General features: G+C 37.4%; 1 protein-coding gene across 1 annotated transcript in view; it reads right to left on the bottom strand.

Annotated features, from left to right (window-relative positions):
• Positions 1 to 896: 896 nt before the first annotated feature.
• The window catches only part of LOC148953700 (metabotropic glutamate receptor-like), a 265,383-nt gene continuing 240,998 nt past the window's right edge, over positions 897 to 25,281 (bottom strand). Inside the window, 1 exon segment of the mRNA XM_089085810.1 lies at positions 897 to 1,058. Coding sequence (XP_088941936.1) covers positions 897 to 1,058 — 162 coding nt within the window.

Below are 25,281 nucleotides of genomic sequence, written 5' to 3'. Positions count from 1 at the left end.
AACAAATATTTTGTCAGGAACATTTAGGGAGACGTAAATAGCGACGAGGGTCACATTGCCTAACAAAAGTCCTGGATCGAACTTGTTCTAACTTGTAATTAAAATGACCTACCACTAGTCTTAGTATTTATTATTTTACAAGTTTAAAGACTGCCTTCAAAATCCCAGGAGTTGTCCCCGGTAATTTTTTCGATTAACTCACTAATAAGATAGCTAAGAAATAAATATATATCCTTAGAATCAAAATTTTATCCTGAACCAACCTTAACCATAAAATGTATGGCCTTATAAATATATTTAAGCCGCACCTGATGCATAATTTTGATTTCCCGAATTTTGCATGGCAATGAACTAAAAATATATTTAAGGGCTTAACCATAAATACATGGCCTTAAAAATGCATTTAAGCCGCATATGTTGCATAATTTGGGTTTCCCAAATTTTACATGGCAATGAACTATAAATATATCTAAGGTCTTAAATTTAAACACATAACCTTATACATATAATTAAGCCGCACCTGTTGCTAGTTTTCCCAATTTTACTTAGCAATAAACCATAAATATATTTGAGGCCTTAACCATAAATACATGGCTTTATAATTATTTAACCCGCACTTGTTGCTAATTTTAATTTCCCCAATTTTACCTAACAATAAACCATAAATATATTTGAGGCCTTAACCATAAATACATGGCTTTATAACAAGGCCGTATCCAGGGGGGGGGGATTACCTGTTTTGAACCCCCCCCCCGAAATTTTTGACCGAGTCGAAAATAAGTTGAAAATTAGTAAAACCTAGGTGAAAATCAGTAAAATTAGTTGAAAACTGAGTCAAAAATTAGTAACCTCCCCCCTTCCGAAAAAAAAATCCTGGATCCGCCCTTGCTTCATAATTATTCAAGCCTCACCTGTTGCATAATTTTTATTTCCCCAATTTTGCATGGCAATGAACATACGGATGTAGGTAGATACGGAAAGTAGGTCTCATCGTCCTCGCTCGGAAATTCTATCTTCTGAATATCTAATGTCAGGGAGTTATACCATTTACCGACCACCTGGAAAAATTGAGGTTATTAGAACAAGATGTCAAATGGAGTTCTATTTTCGGAGCCGTTTTTTTTTTAGGAAGGAGGAGGAAGTTTGACGAAACAGTAAAAAACAGGAAAATTGCGTGAACGCGATAAAAATTATGCAGAATATCAAACAGTTCGTGGTAACGAACTGTAAGTTAGGAGCGACCCGGCTCAATGATAACCGAAACTCTAAAAAACGGGATTTTGATACCAATAGATACATCAAAAGAATCAGATTTTAATTCTGATTTCAAATATATAAGTTTCATTAAGTTTAATCTTACCCATCAAAAGTTACGTGCCTGAGAAAATTTGGTTGATTTTCGAAAAAAGGGGAAAACACCCCCTAAAAGTCTTAGAAAATTAATTGAGATCACACCATCATAGTCAACGTATCAGAGAAACCTATTGTAGAGGTTTCAAGATCCTATCTATAAAACTCTGTACTTTTTCATTTTTTGCCAGAAGAAAGATCACGGAGGCGTGTTTATATGTTTATTTGTTTGTTTGTTTTTTTTGTTTTTTTTCCCAGGGGTGATTGTATCGACCCAGTGATCCCAGAATATCGTGGGAGGGCTCATTGGAATGTAAATTAAAAGTTCTAGTGCCTTTTTTAAGCGACCAAAAAAATGGAGGGCAATTAGGCCCCCTCCCACGCTTATTTTTTTCGCAAAATCTCCTGATCAAAATTTTGAGATAACCATTTTGTTCAGCATGGTCGAAAATATGATAAAAATGTCTTTTAGGATGACTTGATCCCCCAAAGTCCCCAGGGGGAGGGCTGAAAGTTATGAACTTTACTCAATGTTAGGAAGTATACAGACTTTTTCAGAGGAGATTTTTTCTGGTAGGTGGGGGAAGGAGAGGGGCGGGGGCTATATGGAAGGATCTTTCCATGAAGGAAGTTTTCATGGGGGAAGGGACATTGCTATGAAGGGGGCGCCGGATTTCCCAGCATTATTAAAGACAAAGATTAGGAATTAAATAAAAAAAAACAAGTTTTTCAACTGATCAACTGATTGTGATTAAGAGGTCATTTTTAAAGAACTGGAAAAAAAATTCGAACTATAGTTTAAAGAGCAGGGTATTGACTAGGGGGCGAACCCCCTAGTATACGTGTTAAAAATTTATGAATATAGAAGTTCGTTACGTAAGTTAATTCTAAGTTACGTATATTTATTACTAATAAAAACGTTCGTAAATAAAATTAAACAAGTTTCGAGAAAGCCATTTAACCAAATATAATATGCAAATTTTGTTTTAATTATTCATGTACGGTGAGCCAAAATAAAAAGCTTCACTAATTAAAAAACATTAAGAAATTAAATAAAAAAAACAAGTTTTTTTTAGTGAAATTACGGAGCTACATTAAAACTTAAATCGAACAGAACTTATTCAATATATGAAGTGGGCCGTCCCCTCCTTGACGTCTTGCTCTTTACGCAAAAGTTTGACTCTTTCTCACATCTCTATTTTTTAAACAATAAAAAAACTTTAGCGTAAAGAGCGAGGCGTTGAGGAGGGGATAGCCCCTTTCATATACGGAATAATTTCTGTTCGTTTTAAGTTTTAATGTCGTTCCTTACTTTCAGTTAAAAAAACTTGTTTTTTTTATTTAATAGAAAAAAGGTTTGACTGTATTTAGGCAAAAACACTACCTATTGAATATTCATTGCCAGGACATAATATAATCTCCCAAATGGAAAAAAAAACTGAAACTAAAACAATGAGGTACTTAGGACAAGGACATTCACGGGGATTTTTTTTTGAAGACGTGTCTTGGAAGGGAGAAGAAACATATTCCCCGAAACAGACAAAAAAAGGGTAAATTGTATCAGTAGCGGATCCAGGGGGCGAGGGGGATGCCCCCCCTAGCGTAGTCTAAACTACTTTAATTTACTTAATTAACGCAAGTTTGCGTTATTTAAACTTGTTCTAACGCAAGTTTATCGGATCAACCTACTGTCCTCCCCCTCCCCCCAAAAGAATCCTGGATCCGCCCTGAATTGTATGAAAGCTATGGAAATTGATGATAGGTTTTATTGTTGTCAGGTATATATATATATATATATATATATATATATATATATATATATATATATATATATATATATATATATATATATATATATATATATATATATATAATATATATATATATATATATATATATATATATATATATATATATATATATATATATATATATATATATATATATATATATATATATATATATATATATATATATATATATATATATATATATATATATATATATATATATATATATATATATATATATATATATCAACAGAATAGGCTTGTTATGTTTATTCCAAATATATAAGCAAGGAGCCTGAGAGAATTTGCCTCATTTCTGAAAAAGGGGGAAAATGCCCCCTAAAAGTCAAGGAGTCTTAGTGAAAGTCAAACCATCAATATCCAAGAACCCTGATATAGAAGTTTCAAGCTTCCATCTGCAGAAATGTGGAACTTCGTTTTTTTTTGCCAGAAGAAAGATCACGGATGTGTGTTTTTTTTTTTTTTTCAGGGGTGATTGCATCAAACCAATAGTTCTAGAATATCGAGAAAGGGCTCATTCGAAAGGAAATAGTTGGAAATATACTGCCATTTTCAGGGTGGGGGGTAGAATTTTCTGGTGGGGGCTTTCTACTGGGATAATGTTCCTTGGGGAGGGAAGTTCCGGAGGGTGAACTTTGCAAGGGAAAGTTTACACTGGGGGAATTTACCAATATTCCTAGACAAAGTTCTTTTTATTTGTATTACTTTCTCTTTGCCGAATCAATTTTACATCTGGAGAAATTAAAGGGAATCGTCTGGGGGAAATATTTACCGGGTTGGAATTGTCTAGAGTATCTTTTCGTGGGTGGGGTATTTTCCACGGGGGAAATTCTCTAAGGGAAAGTTTTCCGCAGGATAAGTTCTCCGGAGGGAATTTTCATCTTTATACTTCGGGAACACCTTTCTACCAGGGGGCAGGGGGGGGGGGGTATTTGTGAGAAGAATTTTTCCACAGAGGGGAGCCGGAATAATGTTCAGCCGGAATCGTCCACAAGAAATTTTCCAGGGGTAATTTTCAGATAGAATGGAATTATCTGGGGAGGGAATTTTCCTGGTGGGAGGCCATTTTATGTGGGACGAACTTTACATGGAGGGATTTTTCGTGAGGGGAAGGGAATTTCCATGGAGGGGGAGCCACATTTCCCGGCATTGTATACGGGGATAGTTCCCTCCTACACATAATAAATAATTTTGGTTTTATACGGTGATATTTTCACATTGGGAGGGTAGTTTCCGGAGGTGAAGTTTCCAGAGGAAATTTTACAGGCGGGGAAACTTTGCCAAAATTTAACTTGAAACGAACAGAAATTATTCCGTATCTGAAAGGGGCTTTCCTCGACTTTGCCTCCCTACAAAAAATGAAACTCCTCTATTATTGACTTACCATTTGTAAAATGGTAATCAAGGTAATCAAAAATAGTTACGCTTCGTTTCAAGGTTTGAATTTTTTTCTTTATAGTATCCATGGAGTTTTATTAGTAATTTTGATGTTATTATCCTGCACTGAGGACGGTCAAGCGGAGGTCTTGACCGAAATATTTGCATTTTAGTTCATATGTTTCACTGGCTTGTATAATCCTCGTTTTTCTCTTTTTTTATTATTGTTTCGTTGTATCATGATTAGCCAGTGTGGTCTTAGAAATTATTTATTTGTAAAATGATTGTTACAGGAACTAAGGATTCACCTTTTTTCTTAAGTTTCCTTAAAAAAGTGATCAGAGTGATCAGATCACTGAACTGATCCGAGAGATCTGATCACTCTGTGAATAGACTAGTTTTATGGGTACATTTCAAGAATGCGGCGCCCCGCTCTTTACGCTAAAGTTTTTTATTACCTTAAAAAGTGGAGTTGTGACAAAGAGGCACTCTTTGGCTTAAAGAGCGGGGCGTAGAGGAGGGGACAGCCCCTTTGATATACGGAATAATTTCTGTTCATTTTAAGTTTTAATGTCGCTCCTTACTTTCAGTTAAAAAAAAAACATTATTTTATTCAATAAGAAGAAAGAGGAAAAAATTTCGCGAAAAAGTAAAATCAGACAGGTTGTATGAAAGCTATAAAAACTTATGTTAAGTATGGGAAGAACTTTAATTGTCGTCAGGTACAATCTCTTTCTAAGAAAACTTAAGGTAACTAGAACAGGGACACTCATAGGAATATGTTTTGGAGGAATATTTTAAGAATAAATGAGGAATAAATTCCACGAAACAGAAGAACAGGTAGATTGTTTAAAAGCTATGGTAGAAATAAAAAAGGGGGCTTGACTGTTGTCAGGCAGAAAACTCTTTCTTTTGAATGTTCACTGTTAGGACAAATTGTACTCGTACTCATGGGGAATTTTTTTGGAAGAATATTTTGAAAAGAAAGAGAAAGAAATTCGGCAAAACATAAAAAAAGTAAATTGTACGAAAGCCATGGCAGATGTAGAAAAGAGGTTTGATTGTTGTCAGGCAAAAACACCAAATTTGGAACATTCATTGTCAGGACACAAAACCATTTCCTAACTCCATGGAAACAAATTAAGAAAAGAATTTTGAGAACAGGGACGCCCATGAGGACTTATTTTTGGAGGAGTATTTAGAGAATTAAAGGGAATAAATTTGACGAATCAGTAAAAACAGGTTGATTTTGTGAAAGCTATATATGGTATATAGCTTTGGTAGATATGGAATTTGGTAGATTTGGTAGGTATGGTAGATATGGAAAAGAGGTTTCATTGTTGTCAGGCAGACAGACAGACAATATTTTGAATATTAATTGTCACGAATAATACTATTTCCCAGCCGCATGGACAAAAGAAAGAAAAAGAATTTAGGGTTTGTTAGAACAGTGACGCTCATAAAAACTTATTTTAGAGTCATATTTGGAAAGAAATGAGGAATAACTATGAGAAAACAGTAAATCTGTGCTATATAAGGATTGTAAGTTTAAAGAGGACGGAGCAAACAATAGTATAGTTCTCTGATATGCTGAATCTAATGGTGTGATTTTCATTAAGGTTCTATAACTTTTAGGGGGTGTTTTCCCCTTTTTTCGACAATAAGGCACAATTTTCTCAGGCACGTAACTTTTGACCGGTATAACTAAACTTGATGAAACTTACATATTTGAAATCAGCATAAAAATCTGATTTTTTTTTATGCTATCTATTGGTATCAAAATTCTTTTTTTAGAGTTTCGGTTACTATTTAGCCGGGTCGTTCCTTAGGCTACTTACAGTTCGTTACCGCGAAATGTTTGATTGCAATCTCTGTTTGTTTCGGGAATCACTAATTATTCATGCTGATTTATATTCCTTATACACATGAACTATTATTTGACTTTGTTTCCGCTCACTGTTGGTTTAATATCACTTTTTTACTTTTCTTTGAGGCACTTCATTACCCAACGCCATCTTTTCATCTTCACTTATTCCTAGCCTTAGTGACTTAAACATTTTCCTTGTCCTAATGATAATTCCTACCTGTAAACAATAGGCAAGTTGTGTAATTTACAATCCTTGCCTCGGGACTTTACGGGACATTCCTGGACGAATAGCTAATTTTGACTAGTTTTAACAATATTACTATTTAAAAATTTCCATCAGTGTTGAGCAAAAGGGGCATCCCTCTCAACATCTCCTTAAAGTTTCACCTTAATAGCCTAAGCCTTTCTGGAGAACCAGGATCAAACATCCCTTTTTTTCCAGTTAAAGCCTAATACGTTATAAATGGGCAAATTGCATAACTTACAGTCCTTGTCCCTGGGTCTGGGGGAAGTAGTCAACTCCGGATGTATATTTTTTTGAAATTTAGACTATTTTGAACAAAATGGCTATCTAAAAATTTTGATCAGATACATCATACGTTGCTTCTGACCATGCGTGTAACATTTTGCCAATTACATAACTTACAACCCTTGCCCCTGTGCTGTAGGGGGCATGACATCCCTGAAGACATAGTTGTTAGACCTTTTGACTAGTTTGAAAAAAAATGACGATTACAAAATTTTGATCATTGTTGAAGAGATGCGGCACCTGAAAAGGTAAAAGAGAGGGAGGCTGGCTGCCCTCCAATCTCTCTTCAACATCCCCTCAAAATACATTGAAAGTTTCAACCTAATACTCCCAGCTGTTCCTTAAATACTGCTGATATTTCCTTTTAACAACCAGCAATCCCATAGCTTGGTTTGATTGTGTTCGCCATTCTTCTCAACATTTCTTCAAAGTTTCATCTTAATACTCAGACCCAGAATCAAACATACCCTCTTTTTTGAATAAGGAACATCATATGTTAGCAATGGGAAACTTGAATATCTTACAGCCGGGGCAGTGGCGCTGTCGAGGAGTGGTTTGTCACCCCATGACTTATAGTTGTCTGAATTTTGGAAAAAGGGTATGGTAGGAGGCTTGCACCCCTCCAACCACATTTCAGCATTCTCCTCTCAACATATCCTGAAAGTTCCAACTTAATACTCTCAGCTGTTCATAAAATTGCAGCTGTTCGTATAATTGCAGACCCTCATTTTTGATAAACTGGATGCACATCCCGCCTTTTGATTTTGAACAATATACTCCCACCCCCCGCTCCCTCCCTAACATTGTCCTAAGTTCCACCTTAATACCCTTAATCTTTTGGGATACATTCAGAGACAAACATTTACTTTTTCCTAATGATAAATCCTGCATGTAAACAATGGGCAAATTGCAAAATTTACTATCCTTGCCCAAGTGCTGCAGGCGTATGGTATGCTTGGAGGCATAGCTATTAGACATTTTGACTAGTTTGAACAAAATGACGATTGCAAACTTTCGATCATTGTAGAGGAAAGGGGGCACATAAAGAGGTCAAGGAGATGGGGAGTTGGCTGGCTTGCCCTCCAATCTCTCTTCAATATCCCTTTAACATACCTTGAAAGTTTCAACCTAGTGCCCTCAGCCGTTCTTTAGATATTGCTGATATTCTCTTTTAACAACCAGCAAACACGTAGTTTGTTATGATTGTGTTTGGCATCCCTCTCAACATTTCCTTAAGGTTTCATCTTAATACTCTAAGCTTTTTTTGGATATCTTGGATCAAACTTGCCCTCTTTTCTTAAGAAAAAACCTTATATGTATACAATGGGAAATTGCATAACTCACAGCCCTTGCCCGGGGGTTGTGGGTGTTTTTGTCAACCCCTTAGTTATACCTTTGAACTATGTTGAATAACTAACTATCTCAGGCTATTAGACCAAAGTTCATACGACCACCCATTCCATAAAAACCTTTATGTTAACAATGGGCAACTAGCATGACTTACAGCCCTTGTCCTGGGGGTATCAATCCCGGCACGCTGTTAATGGGCCTTTTGACTATTTTAAACAAAATGGCTGTTTCAAAAATTTTTGAATGGTCGCAGTTGGGAAAAAAGGGGTGGAGAAGGGCTGTTTGCCCTCTAATCACCTGAGACTCTTAAAAAGGACACTAGAACTTACAATTTCCAATCGAATGAGTCTCCTCCGAAGTTTATACGACCACACCTTCCCTATGAAGTACCTCTGGGAAAAAAAAATAATGATAAATAATGAAACACTGAGGCCTTCTGGGTCTTTACTGTAGGCAACTCTAAGCGTTGCCCTGATATATATTGCTTCACATTTTTGAAAGGAAGGATACATTTGTCTGTATAACTAGCGAACGGCGCTTTGAAAATAAGTAGTCTAAACAGAGAAGATTCCTGCTTCGCATTGCATCATTAGATCCAAGTTCATATTTCGGACGCCAGCCTTAATTCATTCAAAGGAGATGGAAATTCAAATGAAAGAGATACTAGCTATAAAAACTATAGTATCCTTTTTATGTGTTTTATATAGACTTAATAGAAGCATTCTTACTGAAAAAAATATACAATTTCACGAGTTGGTAGTAGTAAGGCAATAGGGAATCCAGCCAGTGATTGCGTAATATGCCTTACCAGGGTCAGTCACCTATTACTACGAACGGTACATGCCTTAGCAGACAGGTTTTCTAATGTGACACTCATTTTTTTGTGTGTCAATCGGTTAGAGAAAGCTGGCGGTTAGTCTATATGATAACTTGATTAGTCGGTTTTTTAAAAAACTTGGCAAGCTATAATGTACTCAAGTAAAAAACCCTATAAATGTCCATACACTGCATTCACATGTTATGAAGGACAAGTTTTTTTGACATAATTTACGTGGATTTCTTCTAAACAGGTATTGCCTATAACTTCTAGTTTAAATATTTTTTGATAACTTGATAGGTGATTTGAATAAAAGGAATTCAAATATTTTGCCTATGACATAGAAGCTAACTCAATTTGCGAAAAAGGTATTCCATTTACACAACTCTGATCTGATTGAATTGTCGCCGACAATGAGATGTAATCACTGCTAAGCCTTTTGTTATTGCGAAAGGGTTACCAAATTGGTGATTAAGACGGGCTTTGTCTAATTCTAGCCGGAAACTCAGAATTGATAGGAGGCAATATAAAAAAAGGGGTAATTAGTGATTGGATAACTTTTTAACGTGAAATCTCTGAATAAAATATTTTTGGAAAAATTATTTAAAAGGTATAGTTTATTTATTCTAAAGATAATGACGTATACCTTTCCAGAGTATGTAGAGCATTTGACAATGGAGAAATAGGGTTAAAGTGATTAGCAGTTACGAGCGAGGATTCCCCTCCGGTCACTGAATTGCCTTATTCTCCTACGTACCTTTCCAGAGCATGTACTTGACGATAGAGAAAAAGGGTTAAAGTGATTAGCAGTTAAGGTAACCTCAATGGTGTTTGAACAGTGTTGTCAGTTTAAAATAGAGTCTAATGTTATAGTATACTAGAAAGTTGATAGTAAGAGAGATGTAGATGGTAAGAAAAGAATTTCAATAATGGAGAGCTCTACCTTTTCGACATGCTCTGTATAAAACACAAGTGGTGCTTGAACAGTTTTGTCAAACTAAAATCGTTTAGTGTGTTACTATACGAAGAAGTTGATACTAAAAGAGATATAGATTGCAAGAAAACTGTGTTTATCTGTTTGTGATTTTTATGTCTCCTTGGGACTGTTTGTGTTTATTTGGGCTGTGTGTGTCTCTTTTGGCTGTGTGTGTCTGTGGAGTGTGTGTGTTCGTTTGATATGTGTATGTTTTTTTGGGCTGTTTGAGTCTTTTTTGTCTGTGTTTGTCTCTTTGGGGTGTTTGTGTCATTTTGATCTGTGTGTCTTTCTTTTGGATGTTTGTGTCTCTTAGGGGCCGTGTGTGTCTCTTTGGGGCGTTTGAATCTTTTGGTCTGTATGTGTCTGTATGGGCGTTTTTTTTCTATTTGGTATTTTTTTTTTTCTATTTGGGCGTTTTGTGTATATTAGGGCTGTTTGTGTCTCTTTAGCCTATTTTTGTGTCTCTTTGGGCTGTGTGTGTCTCGTTAGGCTGTGTGTCTCTTTGGGCAGTTTGAATCTTTTTGGTCTGTGTGTGTCTCTTTTGGATTTTTGTGTTTTTTTGGGCTTTGTGTGTCCCTGTTGGATGTGTGCGTCTCTTTGGGCCGTGTGCATCTCTTTGAGCTGTATGTGTCTCTTGGGCTGTTTAAGTCATTTTGGTCTGTGTGTGTTTCTTTTGGCTGTTTGTTTCTCTTAGAGGCTATGTGTGTCTCTTTGGGCAATGTGTGTCTCATTGGGGTGTTTGAATCTTTTTGGTAGGTATGTGTCTGTATGGTTGTTTTTTTTCTATTTGGGCTGTGTGTGTGTCTCTTTGGGCTGTTTGTGTCTCTTAGGACTGTGTGTATGTCTCTTTAGGCTGTGTGTGTCTCTTTGGGCGGTGTGTGTCTGTTTAGGCTGTGTGTCTCTTTGGGCAGTTTGAATCTTTATGGTCTGTGTGTGTCTCTTTTGGCTGTTTGTGTCGTTTGTGTCTCTCTGTTGGGCTTTGTGTCTCTCTGTTGGATGTGTAAATCTCTTTGGGCCGTGTACGTCTCTTTGAGCTGTATGTGTCTCTTTGAGCTGTATGTGTCTCTTTGGGGTGTCTGAGTCTTTTTGGTCTGTATGTGTCTCTTTGGGCTGTTTGAGTCCTTTAGGTCTGTGTTTGTCTCTTTGGGTTGTGTTTTCTCTTTGGGCTGTCTGTTTGTCTTTGAGCTGTTTGTGTCTCTTGAGGCTGTGTGTGTCTCTTTGGGGTGTGTGTCTCTTTGGGGTGTTTTAGTATTTTTGGTCTGTTTGTGTGTCTCTTTGGGCTGTTTGTCTCTCTTTGGGCTATGTGTGTTTCTTTGGGCTTTGTGCGTCTCTTTGGGCTGTGTGTCTCGTTGGACTGTTTGAGTCTTTTTGATCTGTTTGTGTCTCTTTGGGCTGTTTGAGTCTGTTTGGGCTGTGTTTGTCTCTTTGGGCTGGTTGTGTTTCTTTGGGGTATGTGTGTCTCTTTTGGCTGTTTGAATCATTTTGGTCTGTGTGTGTTTCTTTTGGCTGTCTGTGTCTCTTAGGAGCCGTTTGTGTCTCTTTGGGCTATGTTTGTCTCTTTGGGGTGTGTGACTCTATTGGTCTGTTTTTGTCTGTATGGGCGTTTTTTTGTCTCTTTTGGCTGTGTGTGTGTCTCTTTGAGCGTTTTGTGTCTGTTCGGGATGTATGTGTGTGTCTTTATCCTGTGTGTGTGTATATTATGACTGTGTCTGTCTCTTTAGGCTGTGTGTCTCTTTGGGAAGTTTGAATCTTTTCGGTCTGTGTGTGTCTCTTTTGGCTTTTTGTGTCGCTTTTAGCTTTGTGTCTCTCTGTGGGATGTGTGCGTCTATTTGTGACGTGTACATCTCTTTGAGCTGTATGTGACTCTTTGGCTGTTTGAGTCATTTTGTTCTGTGTGGGTTTCTTTTGGCTGTTTGCGTCTCTTAGAGGCCATGTGTGTCTATTCGGGCAATGTGTGTCTCTTTGGGGATGTTTGAATCTTTTTGGTAAGTATGTGTCTCTATGGGCATTTTTTGTCTCTTTGGGCTGTGTGTTTGTCTCTTTGGGCTTTATTTATCTCTTCGGAGTGTGTGTATGTCTCTTTAGCATGTGTGTGTCTCTTTGGGCTGTGTGTGTCTCTTTAGGCTGTGTGTCTCTTTGGGCAGTTTGAATCTTTATGGTCTGTGTGTGTGTCTCTTTTGACTGTTTGTGTTGTTTTGGGCTTTGTGTCTCTCTGTTGGATGTGTGCATCTCTTTGGGGCGTGTACGTCTCTTTGAGCTGTATGTGTCTCTTTTGGCTGTGGATGTCTCTTTGTGATGTGTGTCTCTTTAGGCTGTGTGTGTATCTCGTTGGACTGTGTGTCTTTTTGGGGTGTCTGAGTCTTTTTGGTCTGTATGTGTCTCTTTGGGCTGTTTGTGTCTTTTAGGTCTGTGTTTGGCTCTTTGGGTTGTGTTTCACTTTGGGCTGTCTGTGTCTCATTGAGCTGTTTGTGTCTCTTGAGGCTGTGTGTGTCTCTTTGGGCTGTGTGTATCTTTGGGCCTGTATGTGTCTGTATGGGCGTTTTTTTTCTCTTTGGGCTGTGTGTTTATTTTTTTGCTTTGTGTGCTTCTTAGGGCTGTGTGTGTCTCTTTAGCCTGTGTGTGTGTCTCTTTGGGCTGTGTGTGTCGCTTTACGCTGTGTGTCTCTTTTTTGACAGCTTGAATCTTTTTGGTCTGTGTATATCTCTTTTGGCTGTTTTTGTCGTTTTGGGCTTTGTTTGTCTCTGTTGGATGTGTGCGTCTCTTTTGGCCGTGTGCATCTCTTTGAGTTGTATGTGTCTCTTGGGCTGTTTGACTCATTTTGGTCTGTTTGTGTTTCTTTTGGCTGTTTGTGTCTTTTAGGGGGCCATGTGTGTCTCTTTGGGCTATGTGTGTCTCTTTGGGGTGTTTGAATCTTTTTGGCCTGTATGTGTCTTTATGGGCGTGTTTTTGTCTATTTTGGCTATGTGTGTGTGTCGTTTGGCGTTTTGTATATCTACGGGCTGTGTGTATGTATATTTATCAGGTGTGTTTCTCGTTAGACTGTGTGTCTCTTTGGTCAGTTTGAATCTTGTTGGTCTGTGTGTGTCTCTTTTGACTGTTTTTGTGTCGTTTTGGGCTTTGTGTGTCTTTGTTGGATGTGTGCGTCTCTTTGGGCCATGTACGTCTCTTTGAGCTGTATGTGTCTCTTTGGACTGTAGGTGTCTCTTTGTGATGTGTGTCTCTTTAGGCCGTGTGTGTCTCGTTGGACTGTGTGTCTTTTTGGGATGTTTGAGTCTTTTTGGTCTGTATGTGTCTCTTTGGGATATGTGTGTCTCTTTGGGCTGTTTTGAGTCTTTTTGGACTTTGTATGTCTCTTTCGGCTGTTTGTGTTTCTTTGGACTGTGGGTGTCTCTTTGGGCTGCGAGGTTGATTGGCAGAAGTATGTATTAGCGAAGTTATAGTGGAGGGCGAGTTGCTAGAGAAAAATCTAAGTTAATAAGGGTTTTTGACCGTAAACTTTTGTAAGACAATTATGGAAAATACAATTCGTCGCTTCATAGGTGAAACTTAAGTCCAGGTATGGATTGAAAAATAAACTATTTCTGTAGAAACTGAGCTAATAAGGGTTTTTGACCATAAGCTCTAGTTTCCTATAAGAAAATTATGGAAAAGACAATTCTATCGTTCAAATGTGAAACTTAGTTCCATTCTTTGGTTCAAATGTAGAAAAACCCGTGTGGGTGAGTTGAAATAAAAAATTTTTACAAGAAATGACTGAAAAGTGTTTTGGGGGAGATGGCTTGATTGGCAGAAGGATGTATTAGCGAAGTTAGAGTGGAGGGCGACAAAGTCTTCAAAGTCAAGGCTATAAGAAAAAAAAAGTTCTGAATATTTTGTAATTTTGTAGCTTACACACTAATATCTTATAAGTACAGGTTATAATATAATTTTATCCAAGTCTATCTATCAAATATTATACTTGTGTGAATTCTTTTGTTCAAGTGTAGAAAAATACAGGTGGGTGAGTTGAAATAAAAATTTTTTTTAACAAAAAATTACTGAACAGTGTTTTGAAGGAGATGGCTTGATTGACAGAAGGATGCATTAGTAAAGTTATAGTGGAGGGCGACAATTTCTTCAAAGTCAAGGTTATAAGAAAAAAAAAGTTCCAAATATTTTTGTCGGTTTGTAGTTTACGCACTAATATCAATATCAGTAATGATTCTATTTGAACTTTCTCCAATTTGATCAAATTTGTATCTAAATGGTTCATTATAAAAAAATAGTTTGGGACAAGAAAAAAAAAACTAAAATAATGTCATTGAGTCATTTTCAACACTCAGATAAGTGTTTTTTTTTTTTGTGTGTAATTTTTTGTAGGGGTTTGTGTAAGTTGTGTGTGTGTGTGTGTAAGTTTTTTTTTGTGTGTGTGAGTTTTTTTGTGTGTGTAAATTTTTTTTTGTGTGTGTGTGAGTTTTTTTTTGTGTGTGTGTAAGTTTTTGTGTGTGTGTAAGTTTTTGTGTATGTGTAAGTTTTTGTGTGCGTGTAAATTTGTGTGTGTGTGTGTAAGTTTTTGTGGGTGTGTAAGTTTTTGTGTTTGTGTAAGTTTTTGTGTGTGTGTAAGTTTGTGTGTGTGTGTGTGTGTGTGTAAGTTCTTATGTGTGTGTGTAAGTTTTTGTGTGTGTGTGTGTGGTTTTTGACCATAAACTCTATTTTCCTATAATAAAATTATGGAAAATACAATTCTATAGTTCAAATGTGAAACTTAGTTCCATTCTCTGGTTCAAATGTAGAAAAACACGTGTGGGTGAGTTGAAATAAAAAATTTGTAACTAGAAATAACTGAAAAGTGTTTTGGGGGAGATGGCTTGATTGGCAATATGGTATATTAGTGAAGTTATAAGGGAGGACGAAAAAGTCTTCAAAGTCAAGGGTATAAGAAAAAAAAAGTTCAGGATATGTTTGTAAGTTTGTAGTTTCCGCACTAATATCATATTAGTAACGATTATATTTGAACTTTCTCCAAGTTGATCAATCAAATGTGAAACTTAGGTCCATTCTCTGGTTCAAATGTAGAAAAATCAGTGTGAGTGAGTTGAAATAAAAAAATTTTTTTAACAAGAAATGACTGAAAAGTGTTTTGGAGGAGATGGCTTGATTGACAGAAGGATGTATTAGCAAAGTTATAGTGGAGAGTGACAATTTTTTCAAAATCAATGCTATAAGAAAAAAAAAGTTCTGAAGATTTTTGTCGGTTTTTAGCTTATGCACTAATACGAATATCAGTAATGATTCTGTTTTAACTTTCTCCATGTTGAGAAAATTGGTCTCTAACGGGTTTAGGATAAAAAAAATAGTTTGGGACAATAAAAAAAAAACTAAAATAATTTCATTAAATCATTTTCAACACTCAGAGAATTTTTTTTTTTTTTTGTGTAAGTTTTTGTGTGTGTATGTGTAATCTGTGTGTGTGTGTAAGTTTTTTTTTGTGTGTGTAAGTTTTTTTGTGTGTGTAAATTTTTTTTGTGTGTGTGTGAGTTTTTATGTGTGTGTAAGTTCTTTTTTTGTGTGTGTGTAAGTTTTTTTTTGTGTGTGTGTAATTTTGTGTGTGTGTGTGTAAGTTTTTATGTGTGTGTAAGTTTTTGTGTGCGTGTAAATTTTTGTGTGTGTGTGTAAGTTTTTGCGGGTGTGTAAGTTTTTGTGTTTGTGTACAGTGGTACTAAAATATCGTAAGAGGGCTCATTTGAATGGAAATTAAAAGTTCTAGTGCCATTTTTAAGTGACCAAAAAGATTGGATGGTAACTACGCCGCCTCTCACGCCTCTTTTTTCCGTAATTGTGCAGACAAAATTTGACACGACACACAAACAGAGACTTAGTGAGAGAGATACCCAAACAGTTGGGTTTATCTAGGTTCACTTCGAGTGCCGCCCCACTCTAAGTTAACATAGATCAACACCACTTTTTGGATATCTCTCTTACTATGACTCTGTTTGTGTGTCGTGTCAAATTTTGTCTGCACGATTACGGAAAAAAGATCCAGAACTTTTTTTCTTATAGCCTTGACTTTGAAGACTTTGTCGCCCTCCACTATAACTTCGCTAATACATCCTTCTGCCAATCAAGCCATCTCCCCCAACACACTTTTCAGTTATTTCTTTTTAAAAATTTTGTATTTCAACTCACCCACACGGGTTTTTCTACATTTGAACCAGAGAATGGAACTAAGTTTCACATTTGAACTATAGAATTGTATTTTCCATAATTTTCTTATAGGAAACTAGAGTTTATTGTAAAAAATTATACACACACAAACACAAAAACTTACACACACACATAAGAAATTACACACACACACACACACACACAAACTTACACACACACACAAAAACTAACACACACAAAAAAAATTAAACACACACGAAACCGAACAAAAACACACAGAAATCTACATGCACGCAAAAAATAACATACACAAAAAAACTTACACACACACACAAAAACTTACACACACACAAAAATAAACTTACACACACAAACAAAAAAAATTACACAACCATAAAAACTCACAAACACACAAAAAAAAAATTTACACAAACAAAAAAATTTACACACACAAAAAAAAAATAACACACACACACACACAACTTACACATACACACACAAAAACAATACATCCTTCTGCCAATCAAGCCATCTCCCCCATAACACTTTTCAGTCATTTCTTGTTAATTTTTTTTATTTCAAGTCACCCACACGTGTTTTTCTACATTTGAACCAGAGAATGGAACTAATTTTCACATTTAAACTATAGAACTGACATTTCCATAAGTATCTTATATTAAACTAGAGTTTTCGACAAAAAACCATACACACACACACAGAAAATTACAAACACACATACAAATTTACACACACACACACACACACAAACTTACACACACACAAAAACTAGCACACAACAAAAAACTCAAAGCCCCACGAAAACTTACACACACACAAAAATATACACACACACAAATACATACACAAACATAAACAATTACACACACACAAAAACTATCACAGTCACAAAAAAAAACTTACACACACATAAAAACTCACAAACACAAAAAAAAAATTTACAAACACAAAAAAACTTACACAACAACAAAAAAAATAAAAACAACAAAACACAAAATAAACAAAAACACAATAAAACATAACAAACCCAAAAAACAAAAACTTCTATGTTTGTTTAAAGTGATTTAAGTAAAGTATTTTAGGTTTTTTTTCTTTTACCAAAATATTTTTTTATCATGAACCGTTTAGAGACCAATTTGATCAACTTGGAGAAAGTTCAAATAGAATCATTACTGATATTGATATTAGTGCGTAAACTACAAACCGACAAAAATATTCGGAACTTTTTTTTTCTTATAGCCTTGACTTTGAAGACATTGTCGCCCTCCACTATAACTTCGCTAATACATCCTTCTGTCAATCAATCCATCTCCTCCAAAACACTTGTCAGTCATTTCATGTCAAAATATTTTTTTATTTCAACTCAATCACATGGGTTTTTCTACATTTGAACCAGAAAATGGAACTAAGTTTCACATTGGATTGATCAACTTGGAGAAAGTTCAAATAGAATAGTTAATTATTTGATATCAGATCGTAAACTCCGCACTCACAAAAATATCCTGATCTTTTTTTTTCTTATAGATCTAACATTGAAGATTTAGTTTTCCTCCGCTATAGCTTTACAAGTAACTCCTTCTGAGAATGAGGCACGACAACCCAAAACACTTTTAAGACATGTACTGTTAATTTTTTTTATTTCAACTCACCCACACGGGTTTTTCTACATTTGAACCAGAGAATGGAACTAAGTTTCACATTTGAACAATAGAATTGTATTTTCCATAATTTTCCTATAGGAAACTAGAGTTTATGGTCAAAAACCCTTATTAGCTCAGTTTCTACAGAAATAGTTTATTTTTCAATCCATACCTGGACTTAAGTTTCACCTATGAAGCGACGAATTGTATTTTCCATAATTGTCTTACAAAAGTTTACGGTCAAAAACCCTTATTAACTTAGATTTTTCTCTAGCAACTCGCCTTCCACTATAACTTCGCTAATACATACTTCTGCCAATCAACCCCGCAGCCCAAAGAGACACCCACAGTCCAAAGAAACACAAACAGCCGAAAGAGACATACAAAGTCCAAAAAGACTCAAAACAGCCCAAAGAGACACACACATCCCAAAGAGACACATACAGACCAAAAAGATTCAAACATCCCAAAAAGACACACAGTCCAACGAGACACACACGGCCTAAAGAGACACACATCACAAAGAGACACCTACAGTCCAAAGAGACACATACAGCTCAAAGAGACGTACATGGCCCAAAGAGACGCACACATCCAACAAAGACACACAAAGCCCAAAACGACACAAAGACAGTCAAAAGAGACACACACAGACCAAAAATATTCAAACTGACCAAAGAGACACACAGTCTAAAGAGACACACACAGGATAAAGAGACATACACACAGCCGGAAGAGACACACAAAGCCCAAAGAGGCACACACACCGCCCAAAGAGACAAAAAAACGCCCATACAGACACATACAGACCAAAAAGATTCAAACACCCCAAAGAGACACACATAGCCCAAAGAGACACACACGGCCCCCTAAGAGACACAAACAGCCAAAAGAAACACAAACAGACCAAAACGACTCAAACAGCCCAAAGAGACACATACAACTCAAAGAGACTCACACGGCCAAAAGAGACGCACACATCCAACAGAGACACACAACGCCCAAAACGACACAAACAGCCAAAAGAGATACACACAGACCAAAAAGATTCAAGCTGTCAAAAAAGAGACACACAGCGTAAAGAAACACACACAGCCCAAAGAGACACACACACAGGCTAAAGAGACACACACAGCCCGAATAAGCACACAACGCACAAAAACACACACACAGCCCAACGACACAAAAAACGACCGTACATACACATACAGGCCCAAAGAGACACAGGGCCCAAAGAGACACACACAGCCTCAAGAGACACAAACAACTCAATGAGACACAGACAGCCCAAAGAGAAACACAACCCAAAGAGACAAACACAGACCTAAAAGACTCAAACAGCCCAAAGAGACACATACAGACCAAAAAGACTCAGACACCCCAAAAAGACACACAGTCCAACGAGACATACACACAGCCCAAAGAGACACACATCACAAAGAGAAACCCACAGCCAAATGAGACACATACAGCTCAAAGAGACGTACACGGCCCAAAGAGATGCACACATCCAACAGAGAGACACAAAGCCCAAAACGACACAAACAGTAAAAAAAGACACACACACAGACCATAAAGATTCAAACTGCCCAAAGAGACACACAGCCTAAAGAGACACACACAGCCCAAAGAGACACACACAGGCTAAAGAGAAATACACACAGTCCTAATAGAAAAACAACCCCAAAACACAAACAAAAACAGCCCAAACAGAAAAAAAACGCCCATACAGACACATACATACCAAAAAGATTCAAACACCCCAAAGAGAAACACATTGCCAAAAGAGACCCACATGGCCTCTAAGAGACACAAACAGCAAAAAGAAACACACACAGACCAAAATGACTCAAACAGCCCAAGAGACACATACAGCTCAAAGAGATGCACACGGCCCACAGAGACGCACACATCAAACAGAGAAACACAAAGCCAAAAACGACACAAAAAGGCAAAAGAGACACACACAGACCAAAAAGATTCAAACTGCCCAAAGAGACACACAGCCTAAAGAGACACACACAGCCCAAAGAGACACACACACAGGCTAAAGATACACACACAGCCCTAAGAGAAACACAAAGCCCAAAGATACACACAAACACCCCAAAAACACAAAAAAACGCCCATACTGACACATACAGACCAAAAGATTCAAACGCCCCAAAGAGACAAACATAGCCCAAAGAGACACACAGGGCCCCTAAGAGACACAGACAGCCAAAAGAGACACACACAGACCAAAATGACTCAAACAGGCAAAAGAGACACACATAGCCCGAAGAAACACAACCAGCCCAAAGAGACACAAACAGAACAAAAAGACTCAAACAGCCCAAAGAGACACAAACAGAACAAAAAGACTCAAACAGTCCAACGAGACACACAGCCCAAAGAGACGCACAAAGCCCAAAGAAACACACATAGCCCAAAGAGAGACAAACAGCCCAAAGAGACAAACACAGACCAAAAAGACTCAAACAGCCCAAAGAGACATACAAACAGACCAAAAAGACTCAAACAGCCCAAAGAGACACACAGCCCAAAGAGACACACAAAGCCTAAAGAGACACATATCACAAAGAGACACACATAGCCCAAAGAGACACATACAGCTCAAAGAGACACATACAGCTCAAAGAGACGTACACGGCCAAAAGAAATGAACACATCCAACAGAGAGACACAAAGCCCAAAACGACACAAACAGCCAAAAGAGACACACACAGACCATAAAGATTCAAACTGCCCAAAGAGAGACACAGCCAAAAGAGACACACACAGACCGAAAAGATTCAAACTGCCCAAAGAGACACACAGCCTAAAGAGACACACACAGCCCAAAGAGACACACACACAGGCTAAAGAGACACACACAGCCCGAAGAGACACACATACCCCAAAGAGACACACACACATCCAAAAGAGACAAAAAACCCCCATACAGACACATACAGACCAAAAGATTCAAACGCCCCAAAGAGACACACATAGCCCAAAGAGACATACACGGCCCCTAAGAGACACAGACAGCCAAAAGAAAGACACACAGCCCAAAAAGATTCAAACAGCCCAAAGAGACACAAATACCCCAAAGAAACACACACAGCCCAAAGAGACAAAAAACGCCCATACAGACACACAGACCAAAGATTCAACGCCCCAAAGAGACACACATAGCCCAAAGAGGCACACACGACCTCTAAGAGACACAGACAGCCAAAAGAAACACAAACAGCCCAAAAGACTCAAGCAGAAATAAGCGACAATAATAGAAAAAACCGACTCACTCTGTCAATCGATACAAGTAGATAAAAGATAAGCAAAACGACCAAATAAACTAACATCGTACAAAGAGAGACAAATAGACCACACAGGCAAACACATCTCACAGACACCCACACACAATCCAGTGACACATAAACAGATCACAAAGACTCAAACAGCCCAAAGAGACACACAGCCCAAAGAGACACACACAGCCTCAAGAGACACAAACAGCTCAAAGAGACACAGACAGCCCAAAAAGAAACACAACCCAAAGAGACAAACACAGACCTAAAAGACTCAAACAGCCCAAAGAGACACAAACAGACCAAACAGACTCAGACACCCCAAAAAGACATACAGTCCAACGAGAAACACACAGCCTAAAGAGACACACATCACAAAGAGATACCCACAGCCCAAATAGACACATACAGCTCAAAGAGACACATACAGCTCAAAGAGACGTACACGGCCCAAAGAGATGAACACATCCAATTGAGAGACACAAAGCCCAAAACGACACAAACAGCCAAAAGAGACACACACAGACCATAAAGATTCAAACTGCCCAAAGAGAGACACAGGCCTAAAGAGACACACACAGCCCAAAGAGACACACACAGGCTAAAGAGACATACACACAGTCCGAATAGACACACAAAGCCAAAAGAGACACACATACAGCCAAAAGATACAAAAAACGCCTATACAGACACATACATACCAAAAAGATTCAAACACCCCAATGAGACACACATTGCCCAAAGAGACACACATAGCTTCTAAGAGAAACAAACAGCCAAAAGAAACACACACAGACCAAAATGACTCAAACAGCCCAAGAGACACATACAGCTCAAAGAGATGCACACGGCCCAAAGAGACGCACACATCCAACAGGGACACACAAAGCCCAAAACAACACAAAAAGCCAAAAGAGACACACACAGACCAAAAAGATTCAAACTGCCCAAAGAGACACACAGCCTAAAGAGACACACACAGCCCAAAGAGACACACACATAGGCTAAAGATACACACACAGCCCTAATATACACACAAACCCCAAATAGACACAAACACAGCCCAAAGAGACAAAAAACGCCCATACAGACACATACAGACCAAAAGATTCAAACGCCCCAAAGAGACACACACGGCCCCTAATAGACACAAACATCCAAAAGAAAGACACACAGATCAAAATGACACAAACACCCCAAAGAGACAAACACAGACCAAAAAGACTCAAACAGCCCAAAGAAACATAAACAGATCAAAAAAACTCAAACACCCCAAAGAGACACACAGCCCAAAGAGACACACACAGCCCAAAGAAACACAAACAGCCCAAGGAGACATAAACATCCCAAAGAGATAAACACAGTTTTCTTGCCATCTACATCCCTCTTAGTATCAACTTCTTTGTATAGCAAAACGTTAAACTATTTTAAATTGACGAGACTGTTCAAGCACCACTTGCGTTTTATACAGAACACGTCGGAGAGGTAGAGCTATCCATTATTAAAATTCTTTTCTTGCCATCTACATCTCTCTTAGTATCTACTTTCTAGTATACTATAACATTAGACTCTATTTTAAACTGACAACACTGTTCAAACACCATTGAGGTTACCTTAACTGCTAATCACTTTAACCCTTTTTCTCTATCGTCAAGTACATGCTCTGGAAAGGTACCTAGGAACATAAGGCAATTCAGTGACCAGAGGGGAATCCTCGCTCGTAACTGCTAATCACTTTAACGCTATTTCTCCATCGTCAAATGCTCTACATGCTCTGGAAAGGTATACGTCATTATCTTTAGAATAAATAAACAATACCTTTTAAATAGTTTCTCCAAAAATATTTTATTCAGAGATTTCACGTTAAAAAGTTATCCAATCACTAATTACCCCTTTTTTTGATCTTGCCTCCTATCAATTCTGAGTTTCCAGCTAGAATTAGACAAAGCCCATCTTAATCACCAATTCGGTAACCCTTTCGCAATAACAAAAAGCTTAGCAGTGATTACATCTCATTGTCGGTGACAATTCAATCAGATCAGAGTTGTGTAAATGGAATACCTTTTTTGCAAATTGAGTTAGCTTCTATGTCATAGGCAGAATATTTCAATTCCTTTTATTCAAATCACCTATCAAGTTATCAAAAAATATTTGAACTAGAAGTTATAGGCAATACCTGTTTAGAAAAAATCCACGTAAATTATTTCAAAAAAACTTGTCCTTCATAACATGTGAATGCAGTGTATGGACATTTATAGGGTTTTTTACTTGAGTACATTATAGCTTGCCAAGTTTTTTAAAAAACCGACTAATCAAGTTATCATATGGAGTAACCACCAGCTTTCTCTAACCGATTGACACACAAAAAAATGAGTGTCACATTAGAAAACCTGTCTGCTAAGGCATCTACCGTTCATTGTAATAGGTGACTGACCCGTGGTAAGGCATATTACGCAATCACTGGCTGGATTCCCTATTGCCTTACTACTGTTGGTTTCTGTGACTGTATAACGTCCTGAATTCATACATTTTTATGTTTGATGAGCGTAAATAATTTTGAATTCTTCTCTGTTTATTTCAGGCTCTATTAAAGGAAGCTTAAGAATTTACAAGACTAGAATTTCAAAATATCTCCAAGAAATCAAAACTCCAAGTTTAAGCATAAATCGAAAGTAAAAAAACACACCGAAAGTGGAAAGTTTTCCAGGCGTTTAACCTGGACTGGATGATCAGTTGTTTCTCGCCAAGAATTTAAATAATATTCTATTAAGCGAAAGAAAAATCCAAAACTAAAATTGTTACTAATGCAGCGAATTGTTCTATAAGCTAAATGATTGTTTGACAGTTTTCTAGCCAACAACCTAAATGCGTTTTTTTTTAAGAAGAATAAAAAAATTCGATGGTGGACAAATAGTATCACTTTCTGTTCTGTTCGATGTGTACTTGGGTTGGAGGTGATGGCTTTAATGTTACAATACATGCCTTTGAATAAGTTACAATAATCGTGACCTCTAAAAACCCCTTTGACGGATTTGTTATATACGTATTTAGATATATGTCAAACTTCCCACCTGTTCACTACTCGGGCAAATGTTTTCAAATGATAGTGTAACATTAATGATATACCTTTATAATTGCATAGTATTCTTCAACTATGATTATTTTGTAAAAGAAAAGCTTTCGTAACGGAGGTAAAGTGTGAAATTGAAACTTAAAAGGAACAAAATTACTGCTTCGCTAATTGCGCAAAATATGTCTACAAAACGAGCCCAAACAAACTGACTCGTGATATTTTCTGATATCTGTCAAGTTAGGAGAACGAGTACTTTACTGAAGACGCAAAGCTGAACCCCTCCCCCTTTCTCCAGAAAAAGACAGGGTGTTATCTGAAGAACAGATAATCCTGCGACAAGCCTGCACAAAAGCAATAACTAATTTATGTCTTTCAATAGTCTTTCTACTACTACTACACTAACAACTCGGCGCAGCACCAATCCGCCTGAGGGCAACAGAGCTACGCACGCTCCTTCTCCATCCCAATCTATTCAAAGCCTATCTCCTTACACCCTCCCATGAAGTTCCCATTTACCTTAAATCAATGTTTATGACATCCTCCCACTGCAACCGAGGACGACTTGCTTTTTGTTTAGCCCTACACGATCGGCCGAAAGGGACAGTCTTCGGAAATCTGTCATCCTTCATCCACAGAACTTGACCTAGCAATATCTACCTTTCTCTCACTATAGCCCTAGAAAGCGGGAATAAACCACACTTTTTGTACAGGCTATTGTTTAAAATACGGTCAGTCACCCGGGTACCCAGAACAATCCGAAGGCAATTTTTCTGGAAAACATCTAGCAAATATTCATCCGCTTTTCGGAGCGCCTATGCTTCAGAGCCATATTTGACCAATGTCATCACTGTAGCTTCTAATATTCTAATCTTGGTTTGCAGACTTATCTTCCCATTCGCCCAAACTTTTTTTTAAAGCCTTGGCTGGCCTACTTTTAACGTCTTCTAAGCTCCCTCCGTCTTTACTAATAATCATACCAAGGTAAGTGAAGCAATCCACCTTATCAATCTTTTGGTTACCCAACGTCACCTTTCCA

This window comes from Artemia sp. Qi Xiang Cuo, chromosome 3 (genome assembly GCF_049724085.1).
Source record: "Artemia sp. Qi Xiang Cuo chromosome 3, ASM4972408v1, whole genome shotgun sequence".
Classification (NCBI taxonomy): domain Eukaryota; kingdom Metazoa; phylum Arthropoda; class Branchiopoda; order Anostraca; family Artemiidae; genus Artemia; species Artemia sp. Qi Xiang Cuo.
The sequence above is the reverse complement of the archived record's forward strand: the minus strand, read 5'-3'. Positions and strand labels throughout refer to the sequence as shown.